Below are 22,578 nucleotides of genomic sequence, written 5' to 3'. Positions count from 1 at the left end.
TCATAATTGGTTACTTCCTCATAGAATAGTTATTGAGAGATGTAAATTTGAATATGCATGCCAGTAAATATTCTTATTGCTGAGCTTAACCAGTTTGGCAGAGATGTACATGAATTGAGAGAAGAAAATCTTCATCAAAGAAAATAATTTATTACCGTAATAGACAAGATCAACATTTGTGCAAATTAAAAAACAGATAATCCAATCAGAATCTGAATTTGAAGTTCCCCACCTTCCCCCCTCGCGCCACCTTCACTGGATTTTAGGAGTTTTTGTAGACTGACCCTGTAATTTTTAGTTTCATGGCCTTCTAGTTTTCTGTACTTCTGCTCAGTGCTGAGCCCTTTAAGCAGAGACTCACAAGCGACACATATCAGCACACCACTTAATTGAGGAAGCCGGAGTGTTCCCAGGCCCGCAAGTTGGAGCTCTTTAGTTAGAGTGCGGGGTTTAGACTAGAGAGCGTGTTAGGTGTTAGGACTCCTCCTCCACACCACCAGTCAACAACCCCGCCCACCCCCGCCAACTTGTTCTGGCCTCTTAGCGCCTTTCTCCAGCCCGTCGGCCCGCCCTTCCTCCGGGTGTCTTAGAGCTGGGCGCAGGAGGCGGGCTCAGCGCTGACGGGCTGCGCCTCTGCAGCCAGAGGGAGGAGGCGGGAAGGCGGGCGGAGGTGGAGGCGGAGGTGGAGGCGGAGGAGGAGGCGGAGGAGGAGGAGGAGGAGGAGGCGGGGACTAAGCGGGGCGGTAGCTGGCGCCGAGCGCGGTGGGAGAGAAGAGGGTACCCGGCTGGCTCGGCTGGCGGCCTCTGCCAGGATCTCGGCGCTGCAGTCCTGCGCCTCTCCCACCCCTGTCTCCGGCTCCGCGGCCCCGGGCACGGCGGAGGCAGCGGAGCCCTGGGCCATCGGTAGGTTGCACGGGGACGGCGGCTTCGTCTGTAACCTTTTGTGCCGCAGAAAAGGTGGTGGTTATGGGGTGATTGGGGGAGTAGCGGGTTTGCCCCAGTCTCCGATCCCCAGTGCCAGCCCCAATCGCGGCGCCGCCCCTTCCTCTCCGCCTCGTGTCTGGGCCGGGTGCACGATGCCCGCGGTGCTGGGGAAACCTGGCCAGACCAGCTTCTGCGATGGGCGGCGGGGCGGCCCCAGCGTCCCATGGCCTCGGTGGACCGGTTCCCAGGCACCCGAAGGGGACTGGGGTCTGGTAAACTGGGTGGGGCCCGCGCGGGGTGCGGGGAGCTTGCGGTTCCCTGGCACAGGGGTGGGGCCGGAGACGCTGTGAGTGTGCAGCGCGTGTGAGTGTGCGGGGGCGTGCGCCCCCGTGTGCGCGCGTCGTGCGCTCGCTGGGGAGGTGCGGGGACTCGGCGACCCGGAGCGCCTCTCCCGCGGTGCCGCGGTGCGGAAGTCGGGGCGCGTTGGCGCGCATACTCGCTCCCTCCCTTGGCCGCCCTTCCCGCACCGCGGGGCAGCGGGCCTGGAGGCCCCATTGAGAAGTAGCTTTCCTCTGCCTGCTGCACCTTTGGCTGCATGCCCGGCAGCGCTCAGGATGCGACTGCCCGGGTCAGATAGCACCTCAGGGCGAGCCCCGGCGGCCTGATCTCGCCAACCCTCCTTGCTCGGGTTGCAACCCGGTGCGAGGCCGCCCGCGCCCTCCGAGTGTCCGCCGGTGCAGTGGGGGTGGACTGGCCGGCTGTGGCCGCGTGCGAGCGTGTGGATTGGGGCCCGGTCCGAGCCAGAAGCGTAAGCGGCAGATGTCGTCGGGCATTGCCGCCCTCGCCCCACCTGTCGCGGGTGGACTTTGGGGCAGGTGGGAAGCGGAGGAGAGGGGTTTCGAGGCGGGTGGCAGTCAGACCTCCAGCAACGGCCCCATTGTGAAGCTGCCAAACTCTCTCTAGTGGTGGAATCTGCAGGTCTCCGCCAGAAAGGAGATGGGAACGCGAAGGGAATGAGGGCCCCGTCCTTTTCCCCTTGCAAGTGTTCCACACCCTTAGGGACTCCCTGCCTCTCCTCCCACCTCAATTTTCAACCCGGTGGGTTAGTGATTTGGGTGGAACCAAGATTTCCGCGCGCGCGCGCGCGCGCGCGTGTGTGTGTGTGTCTGTCTGTCTGTGGTGCACAGGTAAAGCTGAAGCTGGGAACTTTTTATTTGAGCAGGAAGAATGGAGGCATTTTACAGTGTACTTGCCGCTCCTAGCTGGAAGAACAATTCTTGCACATTTCTGATGTTACTAAACTCTTCGTTTTCCTTTTTTTTTTTCCCCCCCAAAGAGCCAACCTACAAGTTAGGGTTGTTAGTTGTTTTATTTTCTCAAATCCTGTAATGCAGGATTGACACTAGAGAGATAGAAATTACCCTTTTGCAGAGTTTATTTTCCCAGTCATCTCAAAATATAGTATTGGTTATTATTGCAGAAGCTTTTGGCCGCGATTTATGATTACATTATTATGTTTAATGAATGTGTCACAGAGTCCTCAGTGTTTTAATTATGTAACTGAATGCATTATAAACTTAAAAGCAAAATGAACAGGATGAAATATAAGAGTTAATGAATACAGGGACCTGTTAATTTGATAACAGTTGATGTATTGAATGAATAGCTTTTGCTAACATTTTAGTTTATTTAATTGCAAATGAAAGTGTTAGTAACTATTTCAGTGTATAAGATATAATTATTGATATTATGTAACAGTCAATGAATTTGCTTATTTTCTTTGTATATTTCTGTGTATTTTAGACAGCTATTATAAAATTAACTCAAAAGTATTTAATATGTTGAGAGTAATAAAACTTTATGTACAGGAATTAAAATTTCTTTGCTTTTTTGTAGCTGGAGGTGAGGTGAGGGATCAGCTCTTTTCCTCCAGAGAGAACTTTGATTTTGTCACCAGCCTATAAAAATGAGTACCTGGTTTTAAGCTTTCCCAAAGGTTAGCCAATTCCACCGTGTACACCTGTCCCATTTTGATGATGCTTCCTAAGAGGCACATTTCTTGTAAAGGCTGCATGTTGACCTTTAGTTCCACTTACTGTCGGTCATATTTGCAGTGAAACTGAATATTTTTCTAAAAGTAGAAGGATGACACCACGTGATATTAGTAACCTAGGTTTAATTTTTACTAGCAGAAATGGAAAGATAATGAGTGCTACACTTTAAGGGGGTGGGTTGCTATTAAAAGAACTGATACTAGAAAGAGAAACACGTTTTTGTCTTACTGAACGAATTATGAGTTATCTTACGAAGTTGGCAAGGTTAATGGTTTGTTTGTAAGGTCAAGGATGGTTTCAAAAAAGTCACACCCTAGTTAACTCTTCTTAAAAAGTATTGATGACTTAGTTTTTGCAAGTTGCAAATGGTAAAGTAAGAGTATTTGAAAGAAATCTCTAAGATGAGCATCTAGGTACAGCTAAACATTTTGTTTTCATTGTTGTGTTGTACTTTGACAGTTAAGCCATTTTATTTCTGCTTAGTGTTCAGTTAATATTCCTCCAGAGATGTTTTGTTTCATCTTTTATTTGTTTTTAGTGGTCTTTGAGACTAGTGGTCACAAAATATTTTTACTATTTTGAAAGGAATTTTTAAAAATTGCTGTTTTTTTCCAAGTGCTTTTCCATTATTGGTCTCTTCTTAGCCAGTCTGAAAATAGAAAGAGACAGGTAGTCTGGCTTTTTTCTTTTCTCTTCTCTTCTCTTCTCTTCTCTTCTCTTCTCTTCTCTTCTCTTTCCTTCCTTCCTTCCTTCCTTCTCTTAGGGCTATGAAAAAAATGAAAATAAATGTTTTGGTAGCTAAAATTAGAACTCACAACTTCTACTGTACCAATTTCTTTGCCTAAAATTTGTCTTTTCATAATATAAACTTTAATGATGAATGAGATTTATTTACCAATATTTGAAAGGGCTATGTGCTGGTCCTCATATTTATAATCTTATGATTTGTGACCAATATTGTTAAATTTTTTCTTATTGCTGTTTTGTTAGTGATCTGTGCTGAAGCTTGGGATTTACGACTTTTGTGGGTGTGTGTGGATTTTGTGTGGACTTAAACATTTCCAAATGGAGCTTTGTATATTTTGGGGACAGCCACTCCCTTTTCTGGGTTCCTAGTACCCTTCAGGTTTACTGTTATTAGATGGATTTATTTCCATGTCTGTCCTCCCCTCTGGCCCAGTCTCAGGCTATCTCTTTATATGTACACTAGTGCCCGTGCAGTGTGAGGATATATAATAAGACTCAAGAAACATTGTTGAATGACTGCGTAAGTGAATACCTAAGTGGGTACACCCAAAGAAGAACTCAGATCTGTATGGGAATTCACTGTTCAAGCAGAAGGGTGTTTCCCTTTTTGAAAGTCATTCCCTTTCCATTGGTATAGGTTACTTTTGAGTAGGATAACAATTAAAACAGCCAAACTGAGACAATTTTGAGAGTTAAAGGGGGTTGCTTTAAATAATTATACCAGGATATTGACTATGAATTGAGATACATAATCACTCTACTTTTGAAAGGCATTCTTATTTACCTGTGGTAATAACTATCACCTGAGAAATTCGATACATTTGCTATTTAATGTTTGCAAACTTTCCTATTTGTAGAAGCTCCACTTGCAGTCAAATGTTGGGTGTCTTTTGCTTAGTCACCCATGACTTTCTTATCCAGAAGTCTGTGGGCAGCTCTTGGCCAATGCTTAGTTTTTCCTATTTTTATTGCTTATGGGATAATGTCCCACTGCATTCTGTTTCAACTTCTTTATAACTGGAAGCATTTATTATATCCTGTAGCCTTTGCTCTATTTACTTCAGTCTTTGTTTTTATGCAGCATTTAGTCTGTCTTCTAAGAATTTCACATGGATTCCTTTTCCTCTTGCTGACTGTTTTTGAGAGGAAATCTGTTGATATCTTTCCAAACCTTCAGTGTTCAGAACATTGGCCAGAATCAATTGCAAGCATTAGAGAATTAGAGATTTTTAAAGTATTCTAAAAATGTGTGTTATTTGGAAGGTACATGTTTTGGGGATTTTTATATTACAATCTTTTGTTTTAAGTGGGAGATGGGGATAGAACCCTTACTGTAATTTTGTAGTAGGTTATGGGTTGTGTCTTAAAGAAAAGGTATATTTTTATACTAGTTAGTTTCTGGTCTTGTTCTTTTTATTTATTTTTTCCTCTCCTCCTCCTCCTCCTCCTCTTCCTCCTCCTCCTCTTCCTCTTCCTCCTCCTCTTCCTCCTCTTCCTCTTCCTTCTCCTGTTCCTCCTCTTCCTACAAAGCAGTAAGCAGAGTCAAAATTAGAAAAAGTGAGAATGTAATGGAGCTTCTGCACTTTGGTTTTGCTTGTGTTGCTCCCTTGGACATTGTGTTTATATTCTATTTTTGGCTTGGCACTGGCATAATAGGAATAATCAGTTACTACTCTTTGTTTACTATGAAATTACCGACCATTTCCTAGATTTACACATCAGCTCCAGTGCAAGAGTTGGATAATGTCTTTAAGGCTCCTCTACTTGCAAATCCACACTAAAGTTTTAGTTGATTTCTTTCTTTTGGTGTTGAAAAACTCTTTGAAAGTTTAAATATTTTTCTAATACATTTAAAAGCTTGAAAAGAAGAATATGTCACCAAATACATGAGGCAAATTATATGAAAGTTTGAATAGATTTAAAACTATCAAAACTATTCTTTAGGATTAAGACATTCACATCTTTCTAATGTTCCTCCTGCTTGTTTTTCAGTTGACATTTCTAAAAGTATAAATGAAATCTATCTCACTTTGTGATAGATGTAGTCTTGAGAAATAAAGCAGAAATACGTAACTGTATTTGATATCCAACCATATAACCAGATGGTATTGGTTGATACATTTTTTTCTGTCTTATAATTTATGATTTCAGAAAATATAAGCTCATAGGAGAAAGAGTCCATGATTCAGAAGACATTTGTGTAAGACTCTCCACGATGTGCCACCAAATCCTAATATTTTTCAAGTTGGAAGTAACCTTGCAGCTAAGTAGTTCCCCCAGCCATTTCACAAATGAGGCAATAAAGCTTTTAGATAAAGTGCCTCCCCATACACTTAAAATAGAATTTCATTTATAGAAATTAATTGATGTACATTTTGCAGGATCATGATTATTATGTAAAAGGCTATACTTATGGTCTTATCATTGAACAGAGGCCAATTGGGGTTCCAATTCCTGCTCTGACTCTCATGTAGTATCACCTTAAAGAGTACTTTAAAATAAGGATACTACTAAAGACTACTTTAAAAATGGGATAATAATAGTTTCTTCATGGAGTAGTTAAGATTAAATGATATAAATTGTATATAGCTTTTGACATATGGAAGATGCTAAAGAAATGTTAGTTTTTAAAATTCCTCTTTCCCATTAAAAGTCCATTAAATAAGAAATGACGATGAATGTTATTAGTATTGGGGAAATTCTTTGGGATAATTATATTAAATATTTTGTCTATAGATAACAATTTTTGTTACAATTTACTGTGTGTTAAAACCAGAGGCTTCATTGGTGGGGTAGAATCAAGGCTTAATTTTTAAGATTTTTTGGTTACCCGATTTAAGAATAGTTGGTGGCAAAAGACATGAAAGGGAGTGTTTCTGTTATCTACATCTGAAGAAGCTGCAAAGGCTGATCAACATGCTAGTTTCTTGGAATGACAGTTCTTGGTGCATTAGCTCCTTCCATTTTCTCAAGCTAAAGAAGCACATATTAAATTTAGTAATTATCTATTTCCTTTGGATGAAACTCTCCTGTACTGGTAAGGAAAGTAATAAAGTTACAAACTCCTTGCATTTTTTCTTGCAATTTGTCTTTTGTTTGATAAGGTATTGTAAATGTTGCCACTTCTCGGGCTCTGTGCACCTACATAGGTAAAATGAATCTACTCGCCTCATTTGACACCCCTCCAACTGCTTCTGTTGTTGAACACAACCGAAAACCAACAATCAAAGAAACTTTTACAGGTGGAAAAGGACTTTGGAGGGTATTCCTCGTCTCAGCAAATTAACCCTATTAACTAGGGAGGTAGGAGATAAAGATAGATTATCTTACACATTAACTTCCCAGGTAAGAGAGGGAAGGCACAGAGGAGATGCTAGAAACCTTAAGTAAGGTGGTAACTATAAAAAAGTGCTTTTTCAGACACTTGTCTTTTTTTGTTGTGTTATCCAAGAGACTTCTAATCATTTGCCTCGCGTCAGTCTTATGAAAGATTTACATTGTTGCTGCTTTATGGCTAAAATGAGTCGATACCAAAAATTAATTGCATAGCAGTAGCATCACACATTGTAAAGAGCTTTGCAGCATGTAAAGCATTCACCTACCTCATTTCATTTCATCCATCAAACAACTGTATTAGGGAGGAGAGGGGGTTATTACGGTCTTCATTTTACATGTTGATATTTATGCAGGGTCAAGAGTCAGAGTTCTTAGCAAAGCCAGAGTTAGGAACTATGGCCTGTGCTTTTGATCCTAGCCTGAGCATTGTTTTTTTTTGCATAGAGTACTGTGAATCAGTTGAACACATGAATAGGACTAGGATGGTGAAACTAATACTTATTACCTTAATTTTTCTTGTCTCTTTATTTAGCCCAGTTAGCTACTCCTAGTCTCTAGGTAGAATTTAAGTAACAGAGCACAGAGAAATACACATGATAAAATGTTTGAGGATGCATTTAGGTGAACAAACTCAACATTAATTGAATTAATTAATTATTGGATCCTATATTACCTATACTTGATGTTACTACCTCCTGCTAGTTTCATTCTCTTTTGCAGTTAGAATTGATATCATGTTACAAGTTGTGATACTTGTTAAATTAAAGGTTTATTTTTGTATTTCATGTTTAGTACCTGGAGTAGAACAGAAAAATTATTATGTCTGTGTTCCCTTGGGACTCATTGGAAATTATACAGTGATATCTTCTGGGATTTAGTCTGGTAAGTTATATTTTGCTTTTTCTGTTTGTTAACAGTTGTATGAACACAATACCATAATGTAGTTTTTAAAGACTATATAAATAAACAAGTGAGTGTGAAATGTCAATCAAGTGAATGTGTAATGTCGGTGTATTATTGCAAATATGTATACTCTAATTACACATTTTTAATGGTAATGAGAAATGAAATTATTGTTGCAATATGCAAATATTATTTTATTTGAAATGTTTGACTAAGTTTTCCTTCCTTTAAATTTCTTTAATGTAAAGATCTTATGAAATAATATTTCAAAGTATAGTAGTTAGAGATAGTTGCTCTAATTTGGGGCAAACTTTAGTAAAAACATTAATCTCCAAACATTGCTGAAATAATTTGCAAAAAATTCTGGTTATATATTATCGTACGTAAAGAATGAGCTAACAGGTGTCTGAAAGGAGCATTATTTTCACTTAGTCATATAGCAGTTCAGTGAAAATATGACATTCTTTTTATCACACCCTGGATTTAAACTGTTAAAAATATGCAATGCTGTTTTCTTCCTTTAGTTGTCTTTTTTCAGTGTGTCATCTGTGTATCTTTGCTGACATAGTTGTCCATGTGGCTCGAAGTCTTTGAAGGGAAAAAAGAAATTCCTAATGATCTATGGTAGCTCTTTAGCATTCTCAAGACTGTATGAGGGTGACTCCGTGCTTTGGTGTGTCATTCCACTTGGCCGTTATCTTCGTACATCCTTGCTTTGAATTATGTAGAGAGGTCATAATCCTTGGAAAAGGCAGAGTTTCATAATAAGTGATTTCTAAATTTCTAGTCAGCAGCAGAATGATTCAAAGGAATGGTAGGGAAAAACGAATACTTTAACCTCATTAAGTAGATAAAAGCTATTACTTTTATGAAAATGCATTTTAGAACATTGGAAAAATGGAAACATTACTAAAATTTTCAGTTTTGAGGAAAAGTGTAAGAAGTTTGGAAAACATAGTACAAAGTACTTTGAGAGGATATTGAATAAAAAATAATGTGGCCTGGTCACTGACTCAGCTAATAGAAATAAATCACAAAACTAGAGCAGTGTGTAGAAGCTACAGCAATATATGTGTGTGTATCTATGTCTATCCATCTATCTCTGTATATACCTATATTGGTACAGTTGTTCCTTGGCATTCATGGGAGATTGGCTCCAGGACTTCCCCCAGATACCAAAATCTGATGATATGTAAGTCCCTGATACAAAAATGGCATAGTATTTGCCTATAACCTATGCGCATCCTCTTGTATACTTTAATCTAGAGATTACTTATAATACCTATTACAATGTAAATGTTACATAAATAGTAGCTGTACTGTATTGTTTAGGGAATAATGACAAGAAAAAATTCTGTACGTATTCAGTGTAGATGTAATTTTTTGCTTTTTCAATTATTTTCTCTCTGTGGTTGGTTGAAGCCATGGATGCAGAACCTGTGGAGACAGAGGGTTGATCTTATATAGGCATGTACATACAGATATATGTGTAAATAAATCGACATTCTAGCAGAGCTGCACAAGGTGAAATGAATCATCTTGGGAGGTAGTGAGTTACCTGTCACTGCAGGTGTTCAAACATACAGTGGACAACTATTAAGATTCCTTTTGATTCCGAAATTATATGGTACAAAAAAATTTTAAATTTGGAGGACCATCTGAAACTTGGAAATATGTGACAGAGTTCATTTATTTTTTAATGTCAGGTTTACTGAATTATAACTTAGTACAATCCATCCTTTTAAAGTGTACAGTTTGATGCATTTTGACAAATGTATCCAGTTATGTAATGACCACTACAGTCAACCAATAGAATATTTTCATCACCCCCCAAAATTCCCTTTCTCCCCCTTGTAGTTATCCCTTCTCCCCACCCTAGCCCTTGCCAATTAATGATTGATTCTAGCCAATAGTTTTGCCTTTTCCAGAATGCCACGTAAGTGGAAACATGTAGTATATAGGTGTAGTATCTGCTTCTTTCACTTAGTATTTTCCCAGATTGTTCCACTTCATTGCTGAGTGGTATCCATTGTAGGGATGGACTGCAGTTTGTTCACCTCTTTCCCTGTTGATAGATATTTGTATTTTTTTCTAGTTTCGGTGTTGTGAATGAAGCTGTCATAAATATTCACATTCAGGTGTTTGTATGGACATGTCTTTTCATTTTTCTTGGGTTAGATATCTATGCTTATGGTGGCTGGGTTGTTTAATGAGAATTTATTCAACTTTATAAGTAAATGCCAAACTGTTCTCTAAAGTAGCTGCACCTGACAAAGGCTTCTAAGTAGCTAAAATAACTACGCCAAAGTGTGTGCAGATGAAGGAGCCCGATTCTCATTCAGCACAGATTTATTTTTATCTTATATGCAGTTTTAACACGTTTGGTTAGCAGATATTTCCAGCCCACAGTGGATTAGGAACAGTAAATTAGAAGACCTAGGGGTAGGTTGTTAGCAATTATAAGCAGCCCAAAATTATGTTCACCAACATGACTATACAGTAATTGCTGATTAAAAACAAAGCAGGGACTTACAAGAGTGAAACTCTTCTATTTGATAAGTTCTAGATGACAAGTTCCCAAACCTGTATGCATATTAGAATCACCTGGGAATCTTTTACAAATTGCAGAACCCAGGCTACATGCATATTAGAATCACCTGGGAATCTTTTACAATTGCAGAACCCAGGCTACAGCCCGGATCAGTTAAATCACAAATCTGGGGTGGAACACAGACATCAGCAGTTTTTGAAGCTCCTTGCATGATTCTGGTGTGTAGACAAGTTTGGGAACCACATGCTAGAAGCACAGCATGGACTTGGAGCCAGGGAGCCTGAGTTGTAATTATGGGCATTAACTACCTGTATGGCTCTGGGCAGGACCCTGTCTTCGTGATTTCAGTGTCTTCTCTGTATTTGGAGGTAGAGGTTCCAGGTAGGTTATGTCCAAGATGATTCTGGTATTAAAACTGTATCACTCTAGCCAGGGGCGGTGGCTCGCACCTGTAATTCTAGCTACTTGGGATGCTAAGGAGGGAGGATTGCTTGAGACCAGCCTGGGTAACATAGTGAGACCTTATCTCTAAAAGTATAAAAGAAATAATTAACCAGATGTGGTGATGCACACCTATGTCCCAGCTACTTGGGAGGCTGAGGTGGGAGGACTGCTTGAGTCCAGGAGTTTGAGGCTGCAGTGAGCTATCATTGCCCTACTGCACTCCAGCATGGGTGACAGAGCAAGACCCTGTGTCTAAACAAACAAACAACAAACACAAAAATAGGTGACTCTAGATATCATAGATATCACTAGACTGGTATTAGCCCTGCTTAGAAGACCCTATTTCCCCAAAAATGGCTCTATTCGAATGGTTTGATTCAAGTACCTCTTGAAAAGGGTTTTCTTAACATGATGACATTTTTATTCTGTATATTTAAAATGGTTATGTTGATATCTGTTTTCTCTTATATGGTATTGCTGTATGTTGCTAAAAAAAACAGTGAAAGCATATGGAGCAGTGTTTTGATAACTGGGAGTGAATTTTTTTTTATAATCTTATTTTTAAAAATTCTCAGAATGCAATTTCAAAAAGAATTCTTTGTATAGCAGTTTTGAAACTTATTAGCTATTTTCAGAGCTGGTCTAAGGAGCTAAAGCATCTAGATCATATTTTCAAAATGTTGCTCTTTGTGCCAAATAGATAGGAAGCTTGGCCTCTTGAAGAGTGTTCAAAGCTGTGCAGATTTCATACAGGTCTACTCTCTTGACTGTTCTTCCTGGTGCACGGGGTTCCACTCACGTGTGTTATGGTTTGGACCTGTTTGCTTTAGTCTCAGCCAGAATACTGGTATTGTGGTATTGAATGCTGTATCTAATGCTTTTGAAATGTACACTGTATGTATTTTTCTAATATATATAAATGAAATGTTATCTTCCTTTTTTGAAGGAAAATTTACATTTAGTTTGTAAATTTCTTTAAAGAGTGTCTAAGTGTTTTTGAAGTGAGAATAATATCAGGAGATATGAGGTCAAAGAATGGCAGTCATGTCCCTTTCATTTGTCTTCTTCTTTTTGGAAAAATCAAACACATCAAACAAAAGGAAGCACATCATCTTCCTTTCTTCTTTTGATAATTCCTATTTCTAAGCAATAAGAGGAAAAACAGGCACTCTTCTGGTGAGTGTATAGATTATACTCTTTAAAAGTATTTACATTAATTTTTAGTTATATAAAGTAATACATTACCCATATAAAAACCAGAAGCATTATTAATAAGGTTTTGTGGTAATTGCTATAAAAACCTAAAAAGTACATGTTCTTTGACTCAGCATTTTTACTTCTGGAATTTTCTGCAGAAATATTCATGTGTGTCTGTGTGTACTCTTCTTGCATGTTTTCGTTGTAGAAGGAAGTAATCCCTCACTCTCACATTTGTAAATACTCAGGAAAAGGAAGGATATACCAAAATATTAATAGAGATTTCCTCGATATGTCCGGCATTGGTAGGGGATGAAGAATGATTTTGCCATTTATAGTACATCATTGTGAATTATTTGGACTTGATAGCTTTCAGTTTGCATGTATTGCTTTTACTGATTTCAAAAACAATAACAAGAGAAAACAATCCTTTGAGCAGGTTAGTAGGGTAAGAAAAAGGTAGAAAGTATCTGGAAGGGAAAGGTGGTTATAAAAAATGTTTGTTGACTCCTAAGACTTCTTTGAGATATCTCTGTATGGTTAAAGAATTTAGCAACTAGGATGGTGCCCTAGGCTTAGGGCCTAGTGAAATAATTTTTGTTTCTTGGAGGGTGTCACTGACTCAGACACCCTGTAGCATAGGAGCTGACTGTGGACAATATCTGGATGTATCTTGTTGTTAAGTCACATTCTCAGCTTTTTGGAACCTTTGCTTTTCTTTCTCTCCATGAGAATTACATTGTACCCTACCTTTACCACATCCTTCCTGTCATAAAAAATATGTTTGATAAACTAATTCAGTCTGTAATAGAGAAAAATAAAGGTGTTTTAAGAGAAGAAGGCAAAAACGAGCAATATTAAACTTGGTGGAATGAGTCTAAGAAGAGAATTTCATGCCTTTGACATCTCAGCTAAAGGTTCAAGGAGTTGGAAATTTTTAACAGGCATGCTACTGATGTATAAATGAACTCTATATATAGGAAAGCTAATGAAGCAATTAATTTTTTGAGTTTCTTAGATGAAATACAGGTGTTAGGATACAGTGTTTCTCAAAAAGAATTCTTTCTATAGCATTTGTCAGACGTACCACCTGTTTTCAAAGCTGGTCTAAGGAGACAAGGGCATTTAGGTTATATTTTCAAAGTATTGGTATTTATGCCCCAAATTTAGATTTGGCCTCTCAGAGAGTATTCATACCTATGCAGATTCTATAAGGGTCATAGGCTTTTGAACGTGCTTATCCTGGTGCACCAGGTTCTCCTATACATGTGTTGTGATTTGGACCTATTTGCTTTAGTTTTAGCCAAAATTTACAATTTCATTCTGTACCCAATGCTTTAAAAAAATGTGTACTGTGTACATTTTTTAAGAATTAGTGTTACCTTTGTCATCTAGTTGGGTCCACATAAATTTCAGCAATATAGAAGCATCTATAAATGTTGCCAAATCTTTCATTTTTTATAAATACATTGGTGCCATTGTTACTGGTTGGATTGTGAGGGAATTTGATATTGAAGACCTTAGGTGTCATTTGAAAGATTGTATTGTTCCTGGTACTTTTTAAGAAGCTCAATTTTAAAAGCATTGCTCAATTACAAGTTGACTTTGCTATTCTTGTTTCATTTTCTGTTTTAGCTTCTTCTCTGCACAGACATTTTGCTGCTTCTGTAATTATAACATTAATACTTTTTCTATTTTCTACTTACAGTCTATTTTTGCTTTAAACTATATATAAAAGGCATTAATGGAAGCAAGAAAGGTATCTTTGATCTCTGGGTTTTAGTGCTCTGGAATGAAGCAGGTGGCATTAGACTTGATTTCTTGACTCACAGGCTATTCTTATTGATGTAGTGGGAAGTGTGGCACCTGTTGCATGGTACCTGTAGTAGTATTTATGAGAGTGCTTTGTGATTGTTTATCTTGGCAGCAAGCTTTTTGGATACAAGGTTTATTTGACAATATGAAACAAAATGCTGAGTCATGAATAGGCTTATTAAAAATAACAAGCCTGTAAGCAGTTTTTTTCATGGTAAAACCTGAAGAATAGACTGCTAAACACAGGCCACCTCCAGTTATAGTCACCATAGCTGAGTTTCCTGATGAATGTCTTTCAATAAGAAATTTTGCTGTGGAAAATGTTGGACATCTGTATATCTGTATATCTGTCTTTAGTGTCTTTTTTCTTCCCCCGCCCAGAATTCTGGAGTTAGGAGGTACCTAGACTTCTTCCTCTGCAGATGGGACAGTGTCTAAAGAGCTTCTGCCCCCATTGTAAAAATAACCTGAGCAAGTTGATTCTGTAACTGATCTCAGGATCTTGCTTCAGTATTTAAATCTAGTCAAGAAATTCTCAGGAATGTAGTAGCATAAGTTTTGTTTTCTGTCACACGGAAGAATGGGAGGTATGCTGCTTATTCAGCATTCAGCCCAACTACAAACGAAATATTTGACAATGAGAGCTGGCTTTTCTGAAACCCATCCTCTACCTAGCTTTCTTGGTGCCGCATAGTAGATGCTTTTAGAAGGGCAATATAGAAGTAAGAAGAATCCTTTAGAAAAACAGAAGCCGTTTGTGAGGGTCTTGTTTCCAGCGTTCATGTTCCTACGTGAATATCGAGACCTGAAGTTGTTCTCGCACATATGGCAGTATATTGCGGAGACCAATGAACCACCCAATGAACTGTTAGTTTTGAGAAGACACTATTTGTAGTTTGGAGCAAAAATACTGATGTTTGATAGCCAAAAAGTACAAACAGTTTTCTAGCTCTGAGAATTGCTCATCAGAAGTTCAGCAGATAGCAGCTATATAAGCTATATTTAAAGTCAGCCTTTTCATGTTCCGGCGCCTTGAGACTCTCCCGCAGGAATCTTGCCTGGAATACTGACCTGTTTTGCATTGACTTTAGTTGCTCCGTTGAGTATTTATGTTGGAGGATATTAGAAATGCTTACTCCTTCAACTTCCTGGTGAGATTGTGTTTTCCATAGTGAATGTTTTGTCTACCTCAGTAAAATGTGGTAGATTTCATATACCAGATTGCCTGGTTGAAATTTACAAAGCTCTTAAACCACATCTGTATCTTCTACTTAACAACCTAGGTTAAATCGTTGTCTACCAGGTTGATGTGTGAAGATCCTATTTGAATAGTTCTCTTCCCAAGTCATTTTTTTTTTTTGATGGTGTATTTGGCTGTTGAAAACTTAACTGATGAGTTACTCATCTAATGGTAGTGTCTCTTTCCTATCAAATCAGATTTTGACCTTTACACATGTCTTCACATTTCCAATTTCCCAGGTACTTCCAAGTATTTTCTAGCTAATATATTATTTCTGCCTATTTCTCTAAACCGTTGTGTCCTTCTAGGCTTTATCTTCAACCCCCAAGGATTCTCAGGATTTCTGACAGTTTACCTTGATGCAGCAGGATTGGCTTAGTATGGCGACAAACTTTTGATGATTGTGTTGCCCTCAGAAACCTGTATCCACTCCTCTTTACTGCAACTTTGTGCACTATTAACTTGCTTAGCAATTTTTTTTTCCCTCGTAGACAAAAAAGATGAATTTTAACCTCGCTTCTGCATGAAGTTTTACCCAATTTGGAATGTGTGGGGTCTAAAGTCATAGATTTAAAGACATTTATAATATACCAAATGAGAATGCAGTAAGCTGCCTGGTGGAACTCCATGAGTTGTCACGGAGTGCCAGATTTGAAAGAGACCTAGACCAGAGTCTCAGAGCAGACAGACAGCTTGAGTGTCACTGCCTTGGTGACTCTCCTTGGGTGTGGTGCCCAGTCTTTGTGTGTGTGTGTGTGTGTGTGCCCTTTCCTCCATGACCCTGGTTATTTCTTTGCCTCACTGACCCTCCTCTCTTTTTCAGGATGAAGTATCAGAGAAACAGCTACTACCTGTAGCTGCCAGTCAGGTTATGTAGTTTGTAGGCCTTGGCTATGTCCTCTTGTATTCTTTCTGGGTTACAAAATTAGTGAGAAAGGAAGGATAAATTTGTCATTTGGCTCCAGGTTAATATTTGTTTGTTTAGCATAAAAATTTGTTGAGGCTTCATATGGCTCTCTAAAGTTTATTAGCTGAGAAGTCTTATGTGCATATCAGAGTAGCTGGTAGTCACCTGATATTCCAGTCCTATCAATGGAGAAATAAATTTCCTCAAATATAATTTATTTTATATAAATAATATAAATACACTATAATATAGTTTATTTTTACATTGAAATATAATACAGCTGATTACATCTAAAAGCGTTCAGGGACTAGAGTATTTTGGTGAAATAAAAAAGGGAAATAGTCTAAGGTTGAGAATAAATAGTGAGTAATACCATATAGATCCTTTGGCATTGCTTTATCTCAAATACTGTAATAAATGTTTGTTTTCAGTGGGGATCATAGGGAGGACAGGGTGGTATCTGGTAACTTCACAATCTTCTAATAAAGGAAATTAGAACATGCATGTGGAGGAATAAAGTGCTGTTTTTTGTTTTTTGTTTCTTTTTAAAACAAAGCTTTCTAATTGCTTGGGTTTTAAATGATTACCCAAACTTTAAGAAATACTTCAATAGGAAGTGGTTGTCTAGTAAAAAGATTCATAAGAGTTATTTAATAAATTTTTAAGTAAATTTTTCGTCTTAAAATCAGTTGATGTCATTTTGATTAGCAATCTGAGATACTTAAAACCATGTTATCTACTCCCAATTAAAAAGCAAGTACAAATAGTTTCTCAGAAATGAAACGGTCACTATTTCCCTTAGTGTTTTAGTTTCCCAAATTTGATCTATCTGTAGCTTTCTAGGAACCTAGCCGCCATTTGTGCCATTTCTTGTCAATGGAGCTTTCCAAACTATGTATTTTAATAATCTTAAGGAATAATATTAATATTCATTGTGAATTATTCTGCCATTTTTGAAACTATTGAAAAGTACAATGTCTTGGGTATTGTAAAACAGAATGTCAAGCCTGTGGTATATTTTATGATTAAATAGTCAAATTAAAATGACATCTGATGTTTTATACATTTTTCATATTAAAAATTATGTGATATATTGGATTTAGCATTAACTTTTAAACTATAAAATGATATTCTTTAACTCAGTGGGGATATGGAAGGAAGAACATTTACAAGGTTTGGGGGAACCTTCCCCTAAGACTCCTCATACTCTACGAATAGTTGTTCTAAGTCTAAATTGGATTCCTTGCAGAAAATTCATCAGCTCAATCAGCTTTATTATATGTTCCTTAAAGACAAATTGAAAAGAATTGCAGGTGTCAAGAGCTAAACACTTTAAATTAAACAATGGAAAAATTTAACTTTCAAGCCAGAAATATTTTATGTGTTCTTATGAAACTATGTATGATTGCTTTCATTTCTTAATGCTGAGATCTGTATTTGACTCACTTAATATTGCATTAAGGAATAAACTTTATGTGATTGAATGGAGTGCTGCATTTAGAGAAGTATTATTGTTGTTGTTTTCTGTTTGCTTCTCCTTCTGAACTTTTTCATAGTACATCAGACTTGAACTTGCCTTTCAGTTCTTAAAAGCAGAGAGGTAGTTGTCATTTCATGCCCGCTCTGAAACGTTTAGTAGACATAGATGTATGTCAGTGGTACATTGACTGTCTTTCAGGCAAGTTTACTTCATGCTCCCTGAGCCTTCTAAAAGGACCTGGCCTGGCCCAAGTCTCTGTGCATTATATTCTTCTAATCTAAGTCTGTTTACTTTTAGGATTGTGCAGACTGGTGCTTAAAATGGAAGTCGATATTAATGGAGAGTCTAGAAGTACTCTGACCACCCTGCCCTTCCCTGGGGCCGAGGCCAACTCCCCGGGAAAGGCAGAGGCAGAGAAGCCCCGGTGCTCCAGCACACCCTGCTCCCCGATGCGGAGGACCGTGTCAGGCTACCAGATCCTACACATGGACTCTAACTATTTGGTTGGCTTCACGACTGGTGAGGAACTCCTGAAGTTAGCTCAGAAGTGCACAGGAGGTGAAGAGAGCAAGGCAGAAGCCATGCCATCCTTACGCTCCAAACAGCTAGATGCAGGACTTGCCCGTTCCTCTCGTTTGTATAAAACCAGAAGTAGGTACTACCAGCCATACGAGATTCCAGCTGTCAATGGCAGGAGGCGAAGGCGGATGCCCAGCTCAGGAGATAAGTGCACTAAATCTTTACCTTATGAACCTTATAAGGCCCTCCATGGGCCTCTGCCTCTTTGTCTTCTTAAAGGTAAGAGGGCTCACTCCAAATCTCTGGACTACCTCAATCTAGATAAAATGATCAAGGAGCCAGCTGACACGGAAGTGCTACAGTACCAGCTTCAACACCTAACCCTCCGAGGGGACCGTGTGTTTGCTAGGAATAATACATGAATGACTTGCAGAGAGCTTAAATCAGTTTAGGTCAGCCTACGCTTGGCTGGAAAAAACCCACTGCTGTACTCTGTACATGACTCTTCACACTATAGATGGTTATATCAGCTAAGTGTTCCTGGAACATAAAAATTGTCTGGATCAAATTTGAATACAGGAATAAAATCACAGGTACTTGGGGGGGATATCATTCTAGAGCACGCAACTGCAAAGAAAACAGAATGTTGACTGTTAGTTTGTATAGCTTTTTAGCTAGGAAAAAAAGGCTTTGGTACAGTAATTTCATCTTTATGATTCTGACACTCAAATTGGGAATGTTATCTGCTTGATTGTTGCTGACTTGATATGATTCATTAGAAATTTATATCTTAAGTACTCAAGTACTTCTTGAATCTCTGTATTTTACTATAAAATGTATGTAATGATTTGTTTTATGAAATTTAGAACTTGAACATTGCTGAATTGGACCACTTTTTATTTTTAAATATTGAGTTTAAATATTTTATAACTGGTTTTGCACTGAAAAAATTAACATTTCAGATTGACAACAGAGTAATCTTTCTTCACTTGCCTCAATAATATTATTGAGCAATGAATTTTTTATTTCCGCATGGAAAGTTATTGATCTCTATGGCTGTAAAATATTTCTTTATAGCGTTATTAAAGTGTGTCTTAATAAAATTAAATTTGGGATACAAAGTATTTATTTTACAATGGGTGGGCGGGGGAAGCTTTTCCAGAAAGTTTCCAATGTGATGTTTTCATAAGTTGAAAAAACTCTCCTTAGTGCTTATTTTCTAACTTAAAATTCACCTGGAACTTTAAATTGGAAAGGATTCTTTTAATTGTGGATTATAGGCATAATACTGTTTGCATCTGAATTTTCTGTAAGTGAATAAAACTTTTAATAGAGGAACTCATGATTTGTACCATCGAATGATTAAACAAAGTATGAAGTGATACCATTCAGCATGGCATCAGGTCATTCCAGTTTTAGTTCTGTGCAACACAAGCACTCACTGAAATTCCAGTTTCTAGGATTAGCGTAGGAGCCTAACATGCTTCTACAATTTTAATGGGTTAATCCTGGATTACTTAACAATTTATGTCAATTGCACTGGTTTAATTTGTTGCTAAAGAAATAATGCCCTGGCTTTAGTAACAAATACAGCTCAACTATTCTTGAATATATTTTGGAAAAAAAAAAAAAAAAACCATGTATGTAACTTACCTTTTGTAAACGTTCTATTTCTTTTTTCCCCCATTTTTGACTCTTAAAGGTGCAATTTATTACTGAATTGGGATTTCTGGCAGCATAGAACTGCTTACTTTTTATTTTGGGGTCTGTGAGTTTCTTAGGTGTTAGCAATCTTGCTTATAAAATAAGAACACCTTTTAATTAATGAGTGGGTCATTCCTGGTGCAATTGTGATTTTTCTTTAGCCAGAATGAATGGCAAACTCTATTTAGAGCAAAGTAAGTATTAGAAAACCCTAGGAACTCTTAATCAACGTTATTACATGTTTATAAAGTGTTTTCATTAAGGCAAACTATGTGAAAGAGCCTTGGGGAAGTTGGCCCGTATCTTACTGAGTTGATCAGATTTCTCGTTGGGCTGGAAATGTTTAGCTGTTGTATATTTTAAAGTAAATTGCACCTTTGTAACATATTGTATTGAAGAATGACCACTAAGATTAGCTATATCTATACAGTCATTAGTTTGACAAGAAATAGAATCCTGTCAGATGCCAAAGAGTGGGATTTTTACGTTTAATGATTAAACACCATTATTTATTGACAATTTACCCTGTGGAACTGTATTATTTCTAACTATGAAATAAAGGGGTGATGTAAACACACATTGTTGTGTGGTGCTTTAAACTAGGTCCACCATCAACAGGCTACTTACTGTTCAAGAATTCCACTGAATTCCACTTAAAATAAAATATCTTATTTTAAGGCCCTATTTTTGTTAAACAAAACAGTAACAACAACAGAACTATTTACTTATGATGCTCATTGGCATTTTATGATAAAAGATGTATTCATGGCAATGATATGTATTCAGCCTATTAGGAAACACAACTGGTTACGTGTGAGACCTGTTCTGCCCATGTGCCTAAGTTTCTTAATAATAGCTGAATAAAAATGTGTAGCTTTTTTGTTTTGTTTTTTTTTTTACTGAAAGACAGGTGAAACTCTGTGGCAAAAATAAAGGGGTTAATAGTATGAGATATGGCGTACTTACTCTTTTCTGATTAGTAAAGCTATATAATTTTAAATTTCGTTTTCTGGAAAGAAAGTTTCGAAACTCTAGGTCAGTAGTTTTCACAATGTGTTTGCACAACGCCTTTATTAGTTCAGTCTTACTTTGTACCCCATGGAATGGTAGCCTATGGTAGGTAGGAACCAATTAAAAAAAAAAAAAAGGATAGGCTGGATGTCTTTTAGTTGAAAAACAATCCCTTTTGACATGGTTTCTATTTTTTAACTTTTTCATTCTTTATTCAATTTAATATACCATACTAAATAGGGCACACTTGGCCAGAATATACCTGATGATATTATCTTACTGCTCTTACCCTTAAACATTGCAGCACTATATAACTTTACTTTTTTTCTTCTTTTGCAAAAGTACCATTTGTTTGAAGCTCAGATGATGCATAAAGTTGCAATAAAATTTCATTCCTTGCCTCAATCTAAGGTGAGCTTCTTTTGCTCTTCTGACTTCCATTTGGTTGCATTTTACACCTCTGGATGCAGGGCTCCCAAAGTCAGTAGTCATGGAAGAAGAGGCTCTATGGGGATGGATTTAACATGTAAAAACCAGTTCAGAACCCTCAGCTCTTCTGGACTCCAGCCCAGCTGGGCTACTGTTCCAGAGCCACCATGTCGTGTCCATTGCTTCTTACGCCCTATAATGCCCATCTGTGATCACTATGTCTTTTTCCTTCCCTGGGATACTTTATTTTAAGTGATTTCAATATTTGAGGTTCGAGAAGATTTTTGAGGAATCTGAGTTAAGTTTTAGAGGCAGATAAGTATTTCACTAAAGACAATATTTCTTCAAATCTTAAGCAACCTATTTTTACTCAGTTTTTTATTCTAGCATGTTTTTGTCTCAGAAAGGCTTTTATTCTATTATAATCCTTGAACTTTTTTAAAGGAACTTTTAAGTGACCCTGGTCTAAGTGGTTATCATTCAGAGAACAGAGGAGGAGAGACTGTCACACTTTGTAAATGGCATAAATGCTCTAGAAGAGTTGAGGTTGAAAGAGAGCAAGGATGTACATTACTGTAATGCAGAGAGGACAGCAAGTATTAAGTAAAATTGCCTTTTTAAACAATGTATTTGATTAGAGAAATGGAAATTGATGAGGAAGATTGCCTTGGAAATATAATAAACGTGATTATAAAGCTAGAAGTGGAGGCTGTCAGCACTTAATAATGCACTTCACTTTGTAATATACGTCTGTAGAGAAGAATTATGAAATGGACTTCTTTGATATTTTACATTGGAGAAAAGTTAAGGATTTTTCTGGCTGAGAAGACTGGAAACAAACGAAAAGAAGAATGAGCTTGATTTGTTATTTCGAGTTTGCTGAACCCCCAAGGACGTTTTTTTCTTTATCCTGGAGAGATGTTGAATTTGTATTTTTGCCATTGTGAAATGACTTCGTGCAAGATTTTCCTTTTCTTCTTCTTCTTCCTTTTTTTGAATTTTTATTTTTATTTATTTTTTATTATATTTTTTGAGACAAAGTCTTGCTCTGTCGCCCAGGCTGGAGTGCAGGGTGGCACGATCTTGGCTCACTGCAGCCTCCACCTCCTGGGTTCAAGTGATTCTCCTCCCTCAGCCTCCCAAGTAGCTGGGATTACAGGCGCCCGCTAACACACCTGGCTAATTTTTGTGTTTTTAGTAGAAACGGGGTTTTGCCATGTTGGCCAAGGTGGTCTGAAACTCCTTACCTCAAGTGATCTGCCTGCCTCAGCCTCCTAAAGTGTTGGGATTACAGGCATGAGCCACCATGCCCTGCTG

At 38.0% G+C, this 22,578-nt stretch overlaps 1 protein-coding gene across 5 annotated transcripts; it reads left to right on the top strand.

The window, feature by feature from the left end:
- The first annotated feature begins 702 nt into the window (after positions 1 to 702).
- MACIR (macrophage immunometabolism regulator) lies at positions 703 to 20,398 on the top strand. 5 transcript variants are annotated; one of them, XM_033178979.1, is made up of 3 exons: positions 703 to 903; positions 7,854 to 7,943; positions 17,896 to 20,398. In XM_033178979.1, the coding sequence occupies exon 3, from the start codon at positions 17,919 to 17,921 to the stop codon at positions 18,537 to 18,539; it is 621 nt and encodes a 206-aa protein (XP_033034870.1). In that variant the 5' UTR covers positions 703 to 903; positions 7,854 to 7,943; positions 17,896 to 17,918; the 3' UTR covers positions 18,540 to 20,398. The 5 variants fall into 5 exon arrangements, with proteins under 5 accessions (XP_033034870.1, XP_033034875.1, XP_033034873.1 ...); XM_033178982.1 differs by lacking the exon at positions 703 to 903 and adding an exon at positions 1,040 to 1,191; XM_033178980.1 differs by lacking the exon at positions 703 to 903 and adding an exon at positions 1,041 to 1,196.
- Positions 20,399 to 22,578: the final 2,180 nt, after the last annotated feature.

Source organism: Trachypithecus francoisi, unplaced genomic scaffold (assembly GCF_009764315.1).
Source record: "Trachypithecus francoisi isolate TF-2019V2 unplaced genomic scaffold, Tfra_2.0 Lachesis_group2, whole genome shotgun sequence".
Lineage (NCBI taxonomy): Eukaryota > Metazoa > Chordata > Mammalia > Primates > Cercopithecidae > Trachypithecus > Trachypithecus francoisi.
This window is presented reverse-complemented; position numbering and strand designations above follow the sequence as displayed.